General features: G+C 39.7%; 2 protein-coding genes across 5 annotated transcripts in view; one reads left to right on the top strand and one right to left on the bottom strand.

The window, feature by feature from the left end:
• LOC149142502 (Clathrin adaptor complexes medium subunit family protein) overlaps positions 1 to 20,656 on the top strand; it is a 169,191-nt gene that overhangs the window by 79,776 nt on the left and 68,759 nt on the right. For 2 of the 4 annotated variants that reach the window (XM_089453207.1, XM_089453208.1), the window contains exon 3: positions 2,906 to 3,109. The exons of the other annotated variants lie outside the window; for them this stretch is intronic. In XM_089453207.1, the coding sequence (XP_089309333.1) occupies positions 2,906 to 3,109 (204 nt within the window). The remainder of the gene's footprint in view (positions 1 to 2,905; positions 3,110 to 20,656) is intronic. 4 annotated transcript variants of the gene reach the window in all.
• Positions 4,907 to 5,874, bottom strand: LOC149142503 (uncharacterized). Its single transcript, XM_089450584.1, has 2 exons — positions 5,737 to 5,874; positions 4,907 to 5,613 (listed from the first exon to the last, which is right to left on the bottom strand). Exons 1-2 carry the CDS (start codon positions 5,862 to 5,864, stop codon positions 5,163 to 5,165), a joined length of 579 nt encoding a protein of 192 aa, XP_089306710.1. The 5' UTR covers positions 5,865 to 5,874; the 3' UTR covers positions 4,907 to 5,162.

Here is a 20,656-nt window from a genome sequence, read left to right as displayed (position 1 = left end):
ATTCTTTTTTGTTTTGCTTTTATATCTAATTCATCATTCCACATGCTTTTGTTGACATATATGCATCAAAATATATAAAAATATGTATTATATAAAATTCGCTCCCAACCTGGCAGCTTTTGAAAATGTCACTCCCCACTCCCGCTTCTGCTCCCACTCCCAGGGAGCCTTGCAATACACTACACATTGCCTCACCCCATACTTGTGTATACAATCAGCTCTAACAAAAACCAGTGCTCAGCATCTAAACTATGATTATTCCATGGCAACGCAATTTAAAATTAGTTTACCAGATCACAAGGCAGACCGAATCGATGTACATTAATTGCTTTCCTTTTTCTTGTAGTGCATGCGCACACTGGACTCACTAAATGCCTTTCATAAGATCTCCCAAAAATAACTTCGCCGTTCATATTGACACTCGATATATTAACCAGAACTGTTGTAAATTTAAAAAATTACTGTTGTGTGGTGTCATTCACAGCTCACAGTACATTCAAATTGTAGATCGTATTCATTCCTGGGAAGTGTAGATGGAACAGAATATTTCAAAAGGAAAATCTGTGACTGTCCAGATTAAAACTGAGCTGATGGCATTGAGGAAAGAGACATAAGAAGATAGCCACACCGGTGGGTACCTGAGCCAAGACAAAAAGAAAAATTATAAACTCTGTTGATACAAATTGATTGCTCCCAACAAGCCTCAGTTCTGATGTATAACAACCATAGTGACACACTGCCAGTCGCACAAGTGAACTCAATCCTCAAAACCACATTCCATATGCAGCGATCACTAGATCCCCAGTGCTGCCACTGGTTTATTGATCCATCGTCTTCTATTACTTCAACTGCAGCCTTGAAACAGCTCAACCAGACTTCAATTTGGATATTAAACGGACCTCATAACAGGCTTCTCAAACTCAACCGAACAGACTTTCAAACTGCCTTTGATAAATCAACAAGAATAAAAGACAGATAAAACCCCAAACTTTGATTCTTATGCCTCTGCTCTTGATCATATGTTTTGTCCACAGAATAGGCCTCTTAGGATCAGAGCAATGATTGATATGTGCGTGAGTCAATGATACATTTGGAGAGATCCGAGTACTATATTTATACTTGATGAAGGGGCTTCTGGAGGGGTCAAGTAGCGCTTCAAAATATGAGCTGACTTCAATTCAAAAGACAAATTAACCTGAGCCGACTTGACATATCCTTGAAATTTGAATTTTCAATTTAAAAATTTAGTGCCAAAACTAACAGCCATTAAGGACGACTTGAAGAGGGATTTTTTTTTTGCTGAGTGAGGACCATCAAGAACAATATTTTTAATAATAATGCCATCTTTTGACCAATCATTAAACTGCCAATAGAATTCGAATTTGGGGCTTCTTGACCATAGAATGGGGCTTCAACTTTAATAAGACATATCTCAACCGTGAGGAGTTATGTGGCATGCCACCTACCATTAGAATTGGCAGGACGAGGAGAATTGGTCTTGGATGCCAATTCACTGATCTTATCCAAATCTTCATTATTGAGGCATCATGACTACCTGCAAGAGTTTTTCATCCTTCTAGAGCTTGTTGATCAATGGAGCTTCCAATTAATGCAATCCATAGACAAATATTAAGAGCGCTCAAAGACGACGTTGGTATCAATGACAACACCATTCAACAGACAAATTGTGTGACTTAGTTTAGAAGTAGCATTGAAGAATGAAATGGGATATCTGGCATGAAGTATTTTATCCTTTGCAGATATCCAGTCTCCCTTATAGTTGGGGAGAAATTAACAAAGACTTGGCAGTAGATTTGAATATTTAATCTGTTTAAAATAAGAGTAGGTTGTTGTTAGAGGGAAAAATGTACCAACAACTTTGTGCAATTTGGAAACAATGATGATATGTGCCTACTAGCCTAGTGAGTATTCAAGACAAAGTGAGGGTTATTGTGAACTGTCATGTGTGCATGGCCACCAAAGTAACAAAATGGCTCTTGGAAGTGAAGTTTTACCATGTGCAAGTGCACAATGTGGCACTGGCACAGTGAAAAGTTTTGCAATGGCAATCTGGAGGTACATGAAACTTATTCTTGAATGTTACAATCGCTAGCAGGAATCAATTCTAGCCTTTTACATTGTAGTTCTATTTATAAAATCATTATTTAACAATTTGTTGTTTTTTTCAACTAAACGGTTATGGGACTACCCAGTAGAACTTGTTTATATGGATTTTTTCACACTTTTCACCAAGTAGAGCATGTCTCCGGAGATTTGAACCCACCACAGCCAGAAACACAATATGTGCCTCTACTGCTTGAGCTCAACTCCTTCGACCATTCTTTAACAATTTGCTATACTAGTAAAGAATGCACATTTGAAAAAACTGTAACTTATTTTTATTGACATTATCATAATGCTCAGATTTAAATTGAAGATACCTTATTTACTCCCTTGTTGCTATTTCACAATTCATGTACTTACTGGTCCGATTAATTACTTTCGGATATTCAAAGGGCATTGATATATTTGCTCTATCTAGTTCTTTCTCCTGGTTGAGTGACATGGAATATTCACAGGGAGAACCGTCTTAGGTTTCATGTTCAACATTTTGGTGTTGTGAGGGATTTCGAAATGACTAGATGATTCTTTCAGTTCACTTTGTATTTATACACATTTTCTTGCTCATTTTATTTTATTTCTTTAAGTCATTCAGCAGCTTGTAAGATTATGCTGTCTCACAAACATCATTTGCAGTGCTGAGATAATATTTGCACAAAGCTTATTTCTTTTTATAACATTGTTTGAAGTTTGGATATATAGGCAGTTTAGAAAGTATCTCATGTCATACAAAGGTGAAATTCCATAAACCATGTTTGATTGGGATACATTGCTCTTGGTGCAGAATGTTGATGGGGTGAACTATTTACATGTAAAAGTTGCTGGCCTGTTATTTGTTGCAACCACAAGAGTAAATGTGTCTCCTGCACTTGTGTTGGAGCTTCTGCAGCGGATAGCACGTGTGATAAAAGATTATCTTGGAATTCTCAATGAGGATTCACTACGGAAAAATTTTGTCCTTGTATATGAATTACTCGACGAAGTGATTGTGAGTCCTTGCCAGACTTAATCCTGTCCTGCAAAATGTGAAGAAGTTTTTACATATTAATGTTTATAACAGCAAAGAAGCTGTTTATTGTCTAACCTCTTTCCTCTGTTCCATGCTTCACAAGTCAAATGCTTGGTGTAGTGTTAGCTTATAGTTCCTGACAAATAGGCATTAATTGTTCCTGCCTTTCATCTGCACTTCCTGCCCTCACACTTAAAACTTTTCTGGATGCCCCTGTATCAGTTGGCATCTAATCAGCTGATATCATATGGCGTAGGAGGCCTAGAACTATTGGAAATGGTCCCAATTACTTTTGCCGCTGCTAATTTGCATCATTTAGCTTTGTATCTTTCTATATCTTGATAGGTAGCTTTCATTTGATACTCTTGACACGAGAGGGGACTCAACATCAACTTTGAACATCCTTGTCTGTTATTTTGGCTAGGTGATTGTTAAAAGCAGTTGTTGCATCTATACATAACCTTTTGACAAAAATAGCACTTCAGTATACCCCTTCCAACAGAGGTGCTATAGTTCTGTGTAATCTCTCTCTCTCTCTCACTCTCTGTATTCATTTTGTTTGTCTGACCCTTTAGAAATAGAAACCACAACAATGAAAAGAGAAACGACTTGGAAAATACCTTGAAATATTTTGAATGGAGAAGAATCAAAGGCAAGAATCTTGATATACCTTTGAAACACTCCTTTCCCCAAAATTTGCCTTCTAAAATCAACTCTGCCTATATCCTCCAAACACATTCCTTCAATGATAAAAGCCTTTTTCCCTGCATTTCCCTGCTGTTCAAACTTTCAAAGTGATTTCTGAGCTCTCCTAAATAATCCTTTCAATGGGTTGTGAATGAAGAAGGTGGAGAATGGGCACAATAAATTGCATTTAAAATGATGTTTAAGTTCAGAAACATGTTTATATAGGTTTATGATAAATGATGGGGTTGTTTTAGTCTTTAATGGGCTGAGAACCTTTTTTGAGATTGTCAGGACTTGGCATAAAATCTGCTGAAACTTGAGTGAATTTACTGAGTTTGATCAATGAGACTCGACGAGTGATTTGACTCACAAGACTGGAAAGTCGAACCACTCCACTTGGTGATTCTAACAAGCCTAATGTTGAAATTTTCCAATGTTGGAAATTTGAAAAACAAAAACTTTGACCTCATTGATTAGAGATTTCCCAGATCTCAGCCCTGTGAATTTCAGTTTTTTGGCTGTCATAGAATAGAATATCCATTATCTCACTTTCTAACAGCCCAATATTCTAGGCAGTCCAAGGAGAAAAGATATCAAACCCTCTAGATAGTTACAGCACTCTAGGGCAATTTATTCCACATAAACCAGATTGGACACAATTCACTTTTACAACCGTTAGAAGAGCAGTAAGACATCAGATATAGCAGCAGCAAAACAGTCCTTAAATTCTTCAATGATGATGTCAAATCACTGAACAAATTGTCTTTTTCTTGATGTTAAATCAGCAACACATATATACTATATAGTTGTAAATAACAATACATGAAGAACATATATGCTGAAAATCAAATTTTTAAATTGCATATGTTTTGGACAGTGGAAAACTTCATTAATATGCTCAAGAAGAATTTTGTGTACATACCATAAATAGCTGAAAAATTCGTTAATATGCTCAAGATAAAGTTCATGCCCAGATCATAGCTTTCTCTTAGGACCAATGTTGTTAAAAGCGCGAGCGGGATTTAATCGGCGCCGGGAAAAAAGCGGAAAAAAGCGGGAAAAAAGCGTTTGGCACAAAAATATTCATTTTTTTTCAATTTTTTTAATATCTAAACCATCTACAACATAAAATAAATACATTGACACATAAATATGATAAAAAAACTAATATATAAGATGTTTAATATCATTTCTAGCGCTAAAATCACACATAACATTGAATCATGTCCTGAATAGTAAGTCCTGAGTCCCAACTCAGCCTCAAAATATCAACAAAAAATATGATAATGTATCTCATCATGTCATAATGTCATATACAATAAAATGAAAGTCTAAGACTCTAATCCTATTGATTTCCTCTGCCCCTCTTGCGAGAAAATGTCACTGCTTTCCCTTTCCCCCTAGATGAAGATGCTGGTGCCTGTGCTGGTGGAAATGGCAGTGGAGTCTGACGTGCTCTAGAAGCTGAAGAAGTAGAAGTAGCAGCTACTGTAGGTAGACGGAGACCACGTCCTCTACTGGTGGTAGTGGTAGCCCGGGTAGGCGGTGTCACCTCCTCCTCCTGCTCCTCCAACTCCTCCTCCTCCTGCTCCTGCTCCTGCTCCCCCTCATCCTGCACTAACCAATCATCAGTGGGATCCATGAGAGGCCTCTCGGTCTCAACCCTCCATTCAGCAGTGGTGTCAATCCCATCCAATGAGATGGCATCCATATCAGGTGTCTTCTCTAGTTGCCTCACCCACAATCGAAGATTGTAGTAGACATAGACCATGTCATTAAGTCTATGGGACTCCAACCTGTACAAAGTTCATGAAATAATAATTAATAATTAATATTATAAAAAAAATATTGTTTAATGAATTCAAAAATTTATTTGGAAATTTGCAATATTTTAAATGTTTAAGTGTTAAGTTGTTAACCTATTGCGCTTCTTGTTGTGTATTTTTTCAAATACACTCCAATTGCGCTCACATCCTGAGGAGCTGCATGTTTGGCTGAGGATGCGTACGGCAAGCTTTTGCAAAAGGGGTACTCTGCCACCATACATCTTCCACCATGCGTCTACAACAAAATTACAAATAAAATTTAAAATAAACATAAGAAAAAAATGGAATTTGAAGAGACAATGAAATTTGAAACAAAGTTACAAAGTACAAACTAAAAAATACCTGGCATTTTAATCGTCCTATCAGTGATAGCCATCTCAAAGCCAAATGTGCCACCTGACATCTTATATGTCTCAATTTGTTTAGAGATCTCTATACGTTGTTCTGGAGATCTCACCATCTTCTGGACACAGGTTAATAATCCATCCACGATCTCAGCATCAAAATCAAACCCACATGCATAAGAAAATGCAGGGTTCAGGAAAAGCCCAGCAGCATGAATGGGACGATGGAGTGTGTTGTTCCATCGCTCATCAATCACTTCCCATAGAAGGAGTTGTCTCTGAAACCCATCATCTCCCTTACAATCATAGTAGGACCGAATGGCTTCTTTGGCCCTGTCCATGGCTTCATACAAATAGCCCATTGCGGGCTTCTCACCATTAACCAACCGAAGAACCTTTACCAAAGGTTCAGTAACAACGCACACCTCCTGCACTCCCGCCCAGAAGTCTTCCTGGTATGAAACTAGTCTGCACACGGCCTCTCCTTCTGGTTTGCGGCGACGAAGCACGCCACTCCTCTGAAAGAAACATTCTCTTCAAATCCCACATAGAATTCAAGAGGGATTGAAGAGATATGAAACTCGTCGCAAACCGTGCAATGGCGGGGCGCACCAACTCTTTGTTGTTGGTGCATTTTCTCATCAAGCTAAGCACAGATGTGTGATTGTAAATAAATTTTGTGATGCTTTTTGATGAGTCAACAATATCTTTGACAAAGGGAATTTTCCCTATGTCCTCTAACATCAAATCAATACAATGGGCAGCACAAGGTGTCCAAAATAAAGTAGGATGCCTGTCCATAAGCATTCTACCAGCAGCAACATAATTTGCAGCATTGTCCGTTATGACTTGGACAACATTTTCTGCACCCACCTCCAAAATAAACACATCCAGCAAATCACATAAAGTTCTTGCATCTTTGATTTGATGAGTTGCATCAATAGATTTGATAAACATAGTCCCCTTGGGACAACTAACCAAGAAGTTTATAAGGGTTCTCCCCTTTTGGTCAGTCCAACCATCTGACATAACAGTGCATCCTGTTTGTGCCCATGATGCCCTAAAATCCTCCAATCTTTGGGTGCAGTCACGCTTTTCCTCTTGAAGAATCTGGCCTCTGAAATCATGAAGAGAAGGGATTTTGTACCCCGGGCCAACACTGGCAATAGCATCAACAGTAGGTTGGAAAAATGGATTATTCCTTACAATGCTGAAAGGAATATCACTCCAGAGGAGAAATTTTGCCATCAACCTATCAGCTTGTTCTTTTTCAGTTCTTTTTAGCATTGAACTGATAGTTGGTTGTGAACCAGGTGTGGTTCGAGGAACAAAAAATGATGATGCAGCTACCGGATTGACTGACGCTGCAGTAGAACCAGTGCCACTTGGCCCACTTCCTTCAGCTGACCTTTTTAGTTGCCTTTTGAGTTCTTCTTTGGCCTCTTTAGTGTGCTCTAATTCTCCCAATGCTCTCATGGCTCTTTGGATAATTTCAGGATTTGTATTTATACAGGGCCCCACATCACGTCCAGGGATTTGTGCAAGGTGGAAATTCAACCTGTACACCCCCCGCTTATCTCCTTTCCACACAACTTGCAATTCAAGTTTTGTCTATCATTCGGAGCTTTAGGTTCACCATATTCCCAGAAAGGATCCAATTTCCTTGGCATGTTTGTTTTTGAATTTTGAATTTGCAAACCTATGGAAAAATAAGGATTAGGAAATAGGAATTTAGGATTACATAATACAAATTACAATTTAGCATTTACAAAATTACAAGTTAATTATTTCCAAAATCCCAATTTCCAAACCCAAGTTACCCAACCAAATGCCAATGGCAAATGCCAAAAAACAATGAAAATTCAAAAAACATAAACAATGTTTAAAAAAAATGAAAAAATAAAAATAAAAAATTGGTTCTCATAGTCATAACAAATTACCCATCCCAAATCAATGAAAAATTACAAAAAACTCTTTAAAAACAATGAAAAACAAAGTTTTTAAAGAAGCAAAACAAAAAAAAATTAATCTACATACCGTTTTTATGGACAAATTGGTGATCTTGTCTTGGATTTCTCCTAAAAACACTTGGATTCGCTCCCAAAGTCGACCCAAACCCTTCAGCTCTTCTCCTTCAGCTCTTCTCCTCCTCCTCTGCGCGGCGACAGTCAAATGACATAAAAAAATTCATTTTTCCCTATTAAAAGCCCGCTGCTCGCGCCCTCGGCGATTTTTTGAAAAAATCGCTATAAAAAAAATCCGGCGATTTTTTGGGATAAAAATCGCGTTTTATGCGGAAAGGTGAAAAAATCGCGATTTTATCGCGATTTTAACAACACTGCTTAGGACTAGTGCAAACTACTAGCTCTCCAAAAATCTACCTAGGGAAACCAATGAAGCTCAACTAAGGAGCTCCTACATGCAAGCATGACTCCAACAAGTCCTCCATGGCAAGGTTTCCTCTCATTTTCTTCTTCTTCACCAAATATATACTATGGTTTTTGTTATGTACCATTTTGTGGGTGATATCCCTAGGAGATTTTTTTTTTTCCAAGATGGTCCTTCGTTGGTAGCCAGCAGCAGCCCATTACAGCCACCAACTAGCTCGTTGTGCCACTTCTCTGCCACTTGAGCTAGGCATGTGGCCCCTCACCCATCTGCCATGATCGTATGTTTGTGGGTGGGCCTCCCGAACCTAAAGGTATGCCTTGTCATTTGGTAATTGAGTATTGTAGTTTGCTTATCATGGACACTTTTGGGCATGGATTAATGGGGGGATTCGGTGGAAAGAATGGGCTAGGTCTGTGCTCTTGTCCCCTAGTCCCCCTTTTGGATGTTAGCCTTGGATTCTAGTCCCGTGGGCTCTCTTTTATTGACCATCGGATTTAGGGATGGTATTACATGGGAAACCCTAATTTTGGTTGAGTGGTCCCGCTCCCTCATCTATATATATTACTCCGCTTCCACTCATTATAACCCCTCTCATCATTTCTCCCACTTGGGTCCACATTCCTCCATTGGGTCCACATAGGGTCAGCTTTCCCCTCCCCCTTGCCCACACCTTGGGTCAGGCCTGGAATGATGCCCCGAAGGTTGATGCAGCTGAAAAGAAAAGTAAAAGCATAATTGGCCACATTCAACAGGAAATGTGCCACAAAATGCAAAAGATGGTCGGGACAAACACATTTAGCACGTGGGCAAAAGCCAATACATGAGCTCTACCCCATTGGTACATAAGAATCTGTATGCAAGCATAAAGCGGTATATGTAGACTTGTAATGTACTAAGCAGTATTATTATTAAAAATATGAATGGTGCTTACAAATCTTTGTGACGATGCGCCTATATAGGCATTGACTAACCACGAAGATAGAATGACACAACTTTTGACCCATGTCCCTTCACAATTAATGAGACATTAACTAATTTAATTAATTTATTATTAATAATATTTGTTATTTTAATATTTTTTATTTATTTGATGTTTATGAATATTTTTATTCATAACGTTGCCACCTGCTTCAACCAGAAGGGTTTTCTCTAGTCGAACATTGTAGTAAGCTGTAGTAGTAGTATTATTATTAAAAATATGAATGGTGCTTACAAATCTTTGTGATGGTGCGCCTATATGATTGACCACAAAGATAGAATGACACAACTTTTAACCCATGTCTCTTCACAATTAATGAGACATTAACTAATTTTATTAATTTATTATTAATGATATTTGTTATTTTAATATTTATTATTTATTTGATGTTTATGAATATTTTTATTCATAACGTTGCCACCTACTTCAACCAGAAGGGTTTTCTCTAGTCGAACATTGTTGCGATGGAATGGCATCCTTTCGTTGACTTGGTGCATTCTTCATGATTACTTGTACCTTCCTTGGAGCTGGGAGTGTTAACACCATTTAATTTATAATGTCGTCCTTGGCAGTTAAACTCCATGAATTGTTATTCAAGGTTTGTAGTACAGCTCCCTAGTTGTATTAACCATTCTGCACCTAGAACTACATCCATTTCTTTGAGTGGTAGAGCGAATAGATCTGTTTGTAGCTTCAGTTCTTGTATTTGGATTGAGACTTTTTGACATTCTCTTATTTCCTTGATTTTCCTTCCAGTGGCGACATACATGGTTAGGTCCTTGATTGGACATATACAACGACCAAGTTGTTTAGCAAGATCAATGTTTATACAATTGTGAGTACTACTCGAATCTATAAGTATATTGACATTTCTGTCTTTTATGAGTCCTTTGAGCCTTAGGGTTTTAGGACATAGTCTCTTCCTCATGTTTGTTGACGATGTAGTAAGTTTAATGTTCCTTCTTGGAAATTGGCTCTTCTTTTGAAGATGTGGTGGAATGTATTTTGCAGTTGCTTGTTGTTCTTGATCTTTGAATGAGTTACTATTTTCATCAAGGTTTTTCCAGTCACATGAGATTGCAGCTAATGACAGTTCCTCAGAATTTGAATCTTCATTTTGTGTGACAATGATTCCTTCATCATGTTCTTGTACTTCAATTTGCTTCCCATCTACTATTTTATAGTAGTTCAGGGATGCGTCTTCACATTTATGGCCTGGCGTCCAATTTTCCCCACATTTGCGACTTTTTTTTTTGGTTAATTATTTGAAGTGTTTGATTCCTTCTCGACTTCATAAGTATACAATTTCTTGTTAAGGCATCTATGTCCTGATGTCCATTTGTCTCCACAATACCTACATTTGTTAGTTTCTTTTTTCACGAATGTTGTTGTTGGTCTTCGTCTTCCTTGAATGATGACATTCTGAGCTTGTATTTTCTCTCAATAATTATGGCCGCGTGTCTGCTTCTTGAATGGTTTGGGGTTTATATAATTTTAATTCTTCCCGAATGTAATCCTTAAGGCCACAACCATATATTTTTAATAGCTCTTCATCTGAGAATCCCCTTTGCCTTATCGCTAACACTTCCCAATCATGCGTGTATTAACTTACCAATCCCTTCTGTTTGAGGTGAACGAATCTTTTGTAAACATCATCCTCTTCTTTGTCGTGAAGTCGTTTTAACAAGGCGTTTTTAAAATTTTGCTAATTGAATGAGCGAGCTGTGCATTTGTTAGACCACCATAGGAACCAATAATAAGCTTCTGCTTCCAGGTAGTTGGATGTGTTCATGACCTTCTCTTGTTCACCTATTGGTGGATTTGCTCCGAAAATGGAGTCCATCTTATTTACCGATACAATGGTGCCTTTATGGTCCTTATCATCGTATTTTGGTAATTCTCTTTTAATTTTGAGGTAATCTTTGTTAGAGAACTTTGTATGGTACTGACTCGCTTCAAACTGTATATGCAGTGTTCATGGCTTTTCGTGCATCGATGGAATTTCATGATTTGAAAAAATTCCGTTTTCCGAAGTTTTTGGACTTTGTGTCTCTGAGTGATTAAAAGGTGGGTTGGTTCCTCCCATAAACTGGCTCGTCATGCTCTTTATTGCTATGATATCCTCAGCCATTTGGTTTTGACTCTTCCCGAAATCATCTTGCTTGCTCTCGATATCGTCAAGGCGCTTGCGTATTCTATCAATGTCTTCTTGAATTTTTTTTGAATTGTCGTCATTACTACTGCTTCCCATTTTTTTTCTTTTTCCTAGTGGACCCATTTTTTTGAATAATTTAATTAATTAAATTAATATTTTGTTTTTTTTTTTTTGTTTTTGAATAATTTAATTAATTAAATTATTTTTATTTTTTATTTTTTTTACACAAGGAAAAATCGTAATTTTCATTAAGATGGTGAAAATTACATGCTGTAGATGCTTGGAAGCATATGCTGTAAGGGTGGTTGTTGCCACTGACTGTGTGATACTGTCAAAAATTTATCCTAGATTGGGAGACTAATAAGTTAATACATATGATATATGTCTGAAAAATGTATACATGAATAAACTGAGAAAATTATAATCACAGTCATATCTAAAAAAAAAACTAGCTGCGCATTTGTTAGACCACCATAGGAACCAATGATAAGCTTCTACTTCCAGGTAGTTGGATGTGTTCATGACCTTCTCTTGTTCACCTATTGGTGGATTTGCTCCGAAAATGGAGTCCATCTTATTTACCCATACAATGGCGCCTTTATGGTCCTTACCATCATATTTTGGTAATTCTCTTTTAATTTTGAGGTAATCTTTGTCAGAGAACTTTGTATGGTACTGACTCCCTTCAAACTGTATATGCAGTATTCGCGGCTTTTCGTGCATCGATGGAATTTCATGATTTGAAAAAATTCCGCCTTCTGGAGTTTTTGGACTTTGCGTCTCTGAGGGATTAAAAGGTGGGTTGGCTCCTCCCATAAACTGGCTCATCATGCTCTTTATTGCTATGATATCCTCAGCCATTTGGTCTTGACTCTTCCCGAAATCATCTTGCTTCCTCTCGATATCGTCAAGGCGCTTGCGCATTCTGTGGATGTCTTCTTGAATTTTTTTTGAATTGTCGTCATTACTACTGCTTCCCATTTTTTTTCTTTTTCCTGGTGGACCCATTTTTTTGAATAATTTAATTAATTAAATTAATATTTTGTTTTTTGTTTTTGAATAATTTAATTAGTTAAATTATTTTTATTTTTTATTTTTTTACATAAGGAAAAATCGTAATTTTCATTAAGATGTTGAAAATTACATGCTCTAGATGCTTGGAAGCATATGCTATAAGGGTGGTTGTTGCCACTGACTGTGTGATACTGTCAAAAATTTATCCTAGATTGGGAGACTAATAAGTTAATACATATGATATATGTCTGAAAAATATATACATGAATAAACTGAGAAAATTATAATCACAGTTACATCTCAGAAAAAAAACCATAAATCAGGGCTTGTTTGCCCCAAGATGCTACTGATCATCATATGGTCTATGGAAATATCGATAGAATACTTGCTCTGTCTGCTCTTGGATCATCTAGAGCCCCCGAGGCTGGAGCGCAACCCCCTTGGATAATCTGTTAGAAACCTGGTTGCGCTCCCTGTATATGTGATGGCAAGAGATATAATCAAATTGAGATTTCAGAAGCAAAGTCTCATCCAAAATATTCCTGAGAGTGTGCACGTGACATGCAGATTGTTGGTTAAACCAATCTATGATGAGTTTTGAATCCCAAAAATGAATGTGACGACATCCCTTCTCAACTGCAAAATATAGTAAATGTCTAAGTGTAATAAGTTCAACAAAGTTATTAGTTCCATCTCCCAGCCCCATCTGGATTTTATAAAAATGATTTTCAACAATATGAAGGATTACTCCCCTTCCACAACCTTGCTACTGTGCTGAACCGTCAAAGTATGCCCAAGGGACGTTCTTGTCGATAATCTCAGCAAAGATGTTGCGTGGAGTGTGAGGGTGATCATTTTTCGCAATACTGTTATATATAGAGATGAGATGTGTTGTTGCTTGAGGCCAAAGCAAAGCGGTGCTTGAAAATATAAGTTTATTTCTTTGTAGCCAAATGCACCAACATATTAGGAGAGCGAGATTTTGATTGGGTGTGCAACGGACCACCACGATTGCTAGGCTTCCAAAATATTAGCTCCATGCCAACGATAGGGAAGGTGTAGAATTGCAAGTAAATTATGCCATAAGGAGATGGTAATAGGACATAGAAGAAATAAGTGTTGAATGGATTCAGATGCATGTTTGCATAGGATACACCAGGTTGGTCCAAAAAATGATCGCTTCTGAAGATTGTCCCCTGTAGGGGCTTTATTGCGAAGTATACACCACATGAATAATTTTGCTTTGGGAGGTGCCTTCAACGTCCAAAGAGCGTGCCACCACCAATCAGAAGTGTGGGGTTTATGAGCATAGTAGATGAGAGGGTATCCCTCCTTAGGAGAATAGGAACCTTGCTGTGAGTGAGCCCAGATGAGCTCCTCCTCTCCCTCAGTTATCCGAACATGTGATTCAGAGAGTGCGCTAATATAGGATTGCCAATCATTGTGCTAGATGTTTGGTATACCCAATAGTTCAACAGATTTCCAAGCATGATAGAAAATATTAGAGTTGTCCGGAACAACAATTTGAGCAAGTCGAGCGATACCTGTGTTCGAGAGGAAGTGTAGGAGCTCAGGGGGGGATATGAAAAGCATTCCCACATCCAGATCAATGATCCATGCCAATAAAAACTAGGTTACTAGATCCGATCCTCCAAGTTAATCCATCACAAATGTATGATAGAGAGTTCAAAACTGCTCTCTAGATAGTAGATATATTTGTTTTGTTCCATGAAGGTCGCCTGATCCGATCCTCCAAGTTAATCCATCACGGATGTATGATAGAGAGTTCAAAACCGCTCTCTAGATAATAGATATATTTGTTCTGTTCCATGAAGGTTGCCTGATCCAATCAAGGAGATGGAGAGGGCTAATATACTTCTGAATGACCACCTCAGTCCACAGATTCTTTGTAGTGAGAACTCGCCATCCCATTTTTGCGGCTAATGCTTTTGCAAAGGCATCAAGATTTTTCATGCCCCATCCTCCCCATTTCTTTGGTAGAACAATGAAGTCCCATCTGACCCGTGCATAAGTATGACCTTGTTTTCCTTTCCATAAGAATCTGCAACAAAGCTGTTGTATTCTATTCAAAATGCCCCTTGGAATTCAAGCCAAGGACATCTAGTCAACCGGTGTAGCTTCTAATACAGATTTGGTAAGAGTGAGTCGACCAACCCTAGAGAGCCATCTGTGATGCCAGATATTCAGTCGGCTTTCAATTTTTGCCACAAGCCATATCCAATCAACTATCTTATATTGTATGGGCTTGAGTCGCAAACCAAGATATTTAAGACCATCATCAAATGGGAGAAATGTGAAGGGAAATATTAGATGAGCAGTGTGAGTTTCATTGTGGGAGCATCCAACAACAGTCAGTGTTGATTTATGTTGATTGCATTCCATGCCAGTAGCAAAGCAAAATGATCTGAGAATAGAAGAAAAAGCAGCTGTGTCACCGATTCTTCCATTGAGGAAGATTAGGACATCATCAACAAATAGTAGAAGGGTAAGGATGTAGTTGTTGGTGATTTTAATACCTTGTAGTCTTCGCTGTCTTTTATCTTCAGATATAAGCCGACTCAAGCCTTCCATGACTAGCAAGAAAAGTAGGGGGAAGAGAAGACAACCCTGTCTAAGGCCTCGTTCAACATGAAAAAAGGAAGAGGTAGAACCATTAATAAGAACACTATAAGAAACATTGGAAATACAACACATGATCCATTGGATGAAGGCTATGGGGAAGCCCAAATGAGTCAGGGCAATTCTCAAGTGTAGCCAGCTAGTACGATCAAAAACCTTTGCTAAGTCAGTCTTTAGGATCATACCTTTTAGCCTCTTGATCTTGATGGAATGGAGGACCTCCTGGGTGGTGCCAACAACTTCATGTATTTGACGATGATTAAGGAAGGCAAACTGTTCTGAAGAGATGTGTTCAAATAAAATAGGTTTAAGGCGGTTGGCTATTATTTTGGTTATGATATTATATATTCAGTTGCAGAGTGAGATGGGCCTAAAGTCATTAAAGGTTAGAGGGGAGTCAGATTTGGGAATAAGGGCAATGAAGGTTGAGTTAAATGCATCATACATTCGGCCACTTACCCGACATTCTTCAATAACCTGAAGCAGATCATTGCCAAGCACTTTTAAAAAGCTAGATAAAATTTAATCAACCATTCGTCCCGTCCTGGGCTCTTGTCTTTCTTGAACCATTTAAGGGTGCCTTCCAATTTTCCCACAGATACTGGCTTGATGAGTTCCTCTCTAGCTTCTTGATCAACAAATCTAGTAAATAACCCTGCCACTTTGATATTCTCAGCGAGAGTAGCTTCCTGTGGAGCTTTATAGAGCCGGTTGAAATGAGAGTGGCCAGATGATTGAATGATTGAACCTAGTGTCCAGTATCATCCTCCAAATGCCAGATTGTATTAATGGCACGCCGACCATTTGCAAATTGATGATAAAACTTTGTATTGTCATCCCCAGATTGTAACCAAATGGCACGACTCCTAAGTCTCCAGGTTTCTTCTATGTCTTTTAGAATTTTGGTCCTCTCTGCGTCAAATTTGATAAGGTGGTATTTTGCTTCAGCAGATGCAAATCCCGACTATCCACTCCAACCTGATTAACGAGTTCAAGTTCAATATCATTAAGGAGGTGATCATCCCTTACTCTTTTTTCTCTAGCCTATTCGATTGTTTTGTGCTTGAGGCAGAGAAGCTTCTTAGCAAAACATTCAGTGGGCTTATCTGACCACTCTCCAATCTACCTTGAATTTGCAAGTGCTGATCCCACCCATTGCCTATACATGGATAATCGTCTAAGAAGGGCTTCTTTGATAAGGAAGTGGTCTAGCCTTCTGGCGAGCATAGCCTCTCCAGTCCTTCTATTATGCCAGGTAGGTTGGGGCCGAGCCATAGGAATATCAATAAAGTGATGATCTTCCAAGAGGAGACTGATGGAATCATAAAATGGATCAACCTGTGCATTGTGTCCCCAAGAGTCCGCATGACCAATGGAGAAATTAAGATCTCCCCCCAAGATGATGTTTTCTGCTTGCATATATGTAGAATTAAGGAGATTTTCCCAATAAGCAGCCCGATTAATGTAGGGACCATATACATTGATCAGTCTCAAATCCCTCCCAAGATTAGTAGAAAATATGTCTGCCCCTATAATACCCCCCCCCCCCCCCCAAAATATTAAGCACCTTCACTGCCTTAGGATTGTAACCAAAAGCAATGCCCTAGAGTGACCACGAACATCAACAGCATGAAAGTGCCAACCAGATATAAGGGCTTCAATGGTAGGGATGATTTGGTCAATGAGAGCAAGGGTTTCCTGAAGGAATATGGTGTCCACCCTCTTGAGTTCAAGTAGTCTCCTAAAGGCTAGTTTTTTGGCAGGACTAGCCAACCCACGACAATTGAAGGATAACCACTTCATGGAGAACCAGAGGTTGGGGAGGTCATAGCTCTAAGGAGCCTATCAATGGAAAGTTGTCTGCCTTGAGCTACATCCAATCTAGCCTGGATAATAGCCTTTGAGATATGGGAATGTTTGCCTCTGGTAGGTTTGGGGGTTTTAGGAGGGGGAACAATGCCAAGATTGCACCAATCATTTGATGAAGATTTAACTAGGGATCGAAGGAGATATGGATGACTTGGTCGAGAACCATTTGAAGTCTCAGAAGAGGGTGCAGTGATTGGGGCCTCAGGGATGACAGGGAGGGTATCGGAGGATATGGGAGGAGAGGATATAGGGAGGCAGAAAAGGGGGTTGTGAACAAATGCAGGTGCAAAGATGCAATTTGAAATTGATGCAGTGTGATGAGAATCAGAAATAGAGGGAGGAAAATGACGGAGAGAAGAGGAAGGATTACCTAAAGTGATGCCAACCGTGGTTGCACGTGATCTATTGACGTGAGGAGAGGGTGGGTGAACAGGGTCCTTGCTCGATCCATGCATCTGAACTTTTGACTTTAGAGGGCGCCCAATAGCCTTTGCAGGCCTCTTGTCCTGAGATCTTGCTGGAATATCCGCTGCGTTGTATCACGCTGAGAATCAGAAGCAGACCTGAAGGCAAGCACTGGACAATCCTTGTACAAGTGTCCAATCTTATGGCATCAACGACATCTGTAGGGAACCCCTTCATAGTCGAGTATCTGTAGGCGACTAGTGTTCCTCCACTGTATATTTAGGTTTTCCTCCAAACGTTCGCGAGTATCCAGATGAACCAAGATGCGTGCCATAGCCATGTTTCCAGTGACAATATAGGATTTATCATAGTCCAAATAAATCCCCAGTGCATTCCCGATGTGATTGAATATGTCCTCAGACCAGAAGTGTAGCAGAAGACCAGGCAGGCGAACCTAGATTGGGCAAGCCCCCAAATGTTCACACTCCAGATAAAAAAGAGGGCTCCATCTCTTAAGTAAAACCAGAGCTAGTTCTATGTGCTAGAATTTAGATAATACCCTGGATACATATTTAGGGTGCTAAAAGTGGAGTGCGAACCATTTGCGGGATAAGGTGACCATCGAAGGTAGATCTTCCAGCACTTGTCCCCAAATCTCCAAAATCCATTCACTGAGACAGGCAACACTATAGGAACAACCCCGAACTCGGCCATCTAGAACCCTGTTTGCGGTGTCGAGGATGTCTCCCATCTGTAAGCCATCACTGAGGATTAATGAAATCTTTTTGTTCCCAACCTTAATTCTCTTGTACTTCTTCATGGATCGGGGCGCTTTTCTAGTGGGAGGATTGACAGGGACATTCAAGGTAGTGCCATGTTCTTCACAAATCCTAGAACCTTCCCCTAAGTCAGAAAGCGGTAGGGAGGAACCTTCGAAATAGCCAGATGTGATAGGGATAGACACTTGAGGTGGTGGGGCGGGAGCAGATGGTGCCGATGAGTGAGTGTAGAGAGGGCCTAGATCCGAAGGGTTAGATGGGTAAGGAACCGCAGAGGAAGGGGAGCCTGAGAGATTTGGCGGGTAAAGTGGATATGGATGGGTCCAAGTAGGTGGCGAGAAACTGAAGGGAAGCCAGAGAGGGAGGAGTATAGACAGAGCACGACAAGAAGAAGGATGCGTTAGGTGAGCCAAAAACCGGCAAGGAGGAAGAAGGAGGTCTGACCGGCGACACAAAATGATGAGCCGGAGCACAAAATAATTAAATTAACTTAATTATATAATGAATTATTATTGTGTATTAATCTAACTATATGGGTTGACAAAATATTGACCACAATCGAACTCGAGATACCCAACCCGCATGAACCGACGTATATCCATTGACTTCCGATCAGGGATACGTCGCTTGACCTTTCGACCAATCATGATGCTTGACGCGGGAACTAACACTGTATTACTGCGTCTGCATGGATGCAACAATGTCATGACTTTTTTATGGCAGGTAGTGAGAACGAGAGTGTGCGGATGTGGCAATGTCACTATGTTTGACGACGGACAACGGGATGGGTTTGGACTACGGACAATGCGATGGTGGCAGCGTGGACGGGGGGGGGGGGGGGGCTGCGGACAAAAGCGAAGGTGGCAGCGTGGACGGGGGGACTGCGAACAAGGCAAGACATGAGGAGCATGGCGGAGTTGGGAACTGCAGCGTGAAGGCTGTCGTGGCAGTGGTTAGATGGTAGAACAATGACGCGAGGCAGCGTGGATCAATGCTGCGGGGAGCGGAAACAGTGATGCAGGGACGACAATGGAATGGCAGTGCGGGTGGTAGCGGAATGGCGGAGGGTGTAGACGCGAAGGGTGGCTGGGAATGGATGCTGCGGGGAATGGGAACGTGTGTACATGGGTCTTCAATGATGATATATGCATCAGAACACCCAGAGAATCGAAATGGCTCTGATACCACTGGTACATAAGAATTTGTATGCAAGCATAAAGCGGTATATGTAGACTCCTAATGTAGTAAGTAGTGGTAGTATTATTATTAAAAATACAAATGGTGCTTACTAATCTTCGTGGTGGTGTGCCTATATAGGTATTGATTGTCCACGAAGATAGAATGACACAACTTTTGACCCATGTCTCTTCACAACTAATGAGACATTAACTAATTTAATTAATTTATTATTAATAATATTTGTTAGTTTAATATTTATTATTTAATTGATGTCTATGAATATTTTTATTCATAACACCCATTGTCATGGCCATCACCCTAGTTCCTACAGGCCCTAGATGAGCCTCCCTTATCATTTAGAAACCCATGATTGTCCGAACCCCTGGTGGGCAATGAACCGCCCTACCTAAAGGGGGTATCCATTGCTGTATCTCACACATCATGCTCTTACCCCTTGAGCCTCGAGCAATCAAGTAAAGAAAAATCATAAAATGCAAAAGGCATATAAAGAAGGGTGGAAAAATCAAGGTCGGGGCACCTCATGTACCACGATTGCTCCCTCTTATACATTTTATACTCAAGTGTGGGCTTCCCTTTTATTATCTAGCCTTGTACTCCAGCATGTGGCCGAGGATTGCCCTTTTCATCCCCTAATCCATTCATTACTTTATCACATACCACTACCTTTTGAAGGGTGTACTTTGGACATACTATCCCCTTTAGAAATAGAAACCACCTAATAGGATACTTGGTTAATCCCATTTGGAGCTTGGAGACATTATCACATGCCAAAGCCCATTATGGAAGCGCAGGGCATTATGAAATCCACATTTGTTGTCCGTGGTTTGTAAGCTCTTTTACTCGATTTCCTTGATGACTTGTTGTACTGGAAGGCTAGGGGACACATTGGATCTTATGCAAGATCACAGGTGGTCTCCATATTGGGTTTGGTCTCCCTATAGGAGATCCTAACCCTCCAAAGGGCTACATTGGCACATGTAGGGTGTGTGTTGAGAGCCATGGGCCTCCACAATAGTAGACAACACTCCATGGATCCCTAGAGATGTTCAAATATTGCTCGAGATTCACTTATTAAACGAGGAAGATGCACCTGGTTCACCTTTGCCCAGCTAACCCCACAGTTGTACCATGCACTTCGCAGATGACCTAGGACTTGTATGCTGATGTGGCATCACTTACACATCATCTGAGCCCTTACAGATGGTCTAGAGGCATCTTTGACTTACTTGGAGACCCA

Source organism: Pinus tabuliformis, chromosome X (genome assembly GCF_031772625.1).
Source record: "Pinus tabuliformis cultivar Carrire ecotype Pingquan chromosome X, CPIR1, whole genome shotgun sequence".
NCBI classification, from domain to species: domain Eukaryota; kingdom Viridiplantae; phylum Streptophyta; class Pinopsida; order Pinales; family Pinaceae; genus Pinus; species Pinus tabuliformis.
The sequence above is the reverse complement of the archived record's forward strand: the minus strand, read 5'-3'. Positions and strand labels throughout refer to the sequence as shown.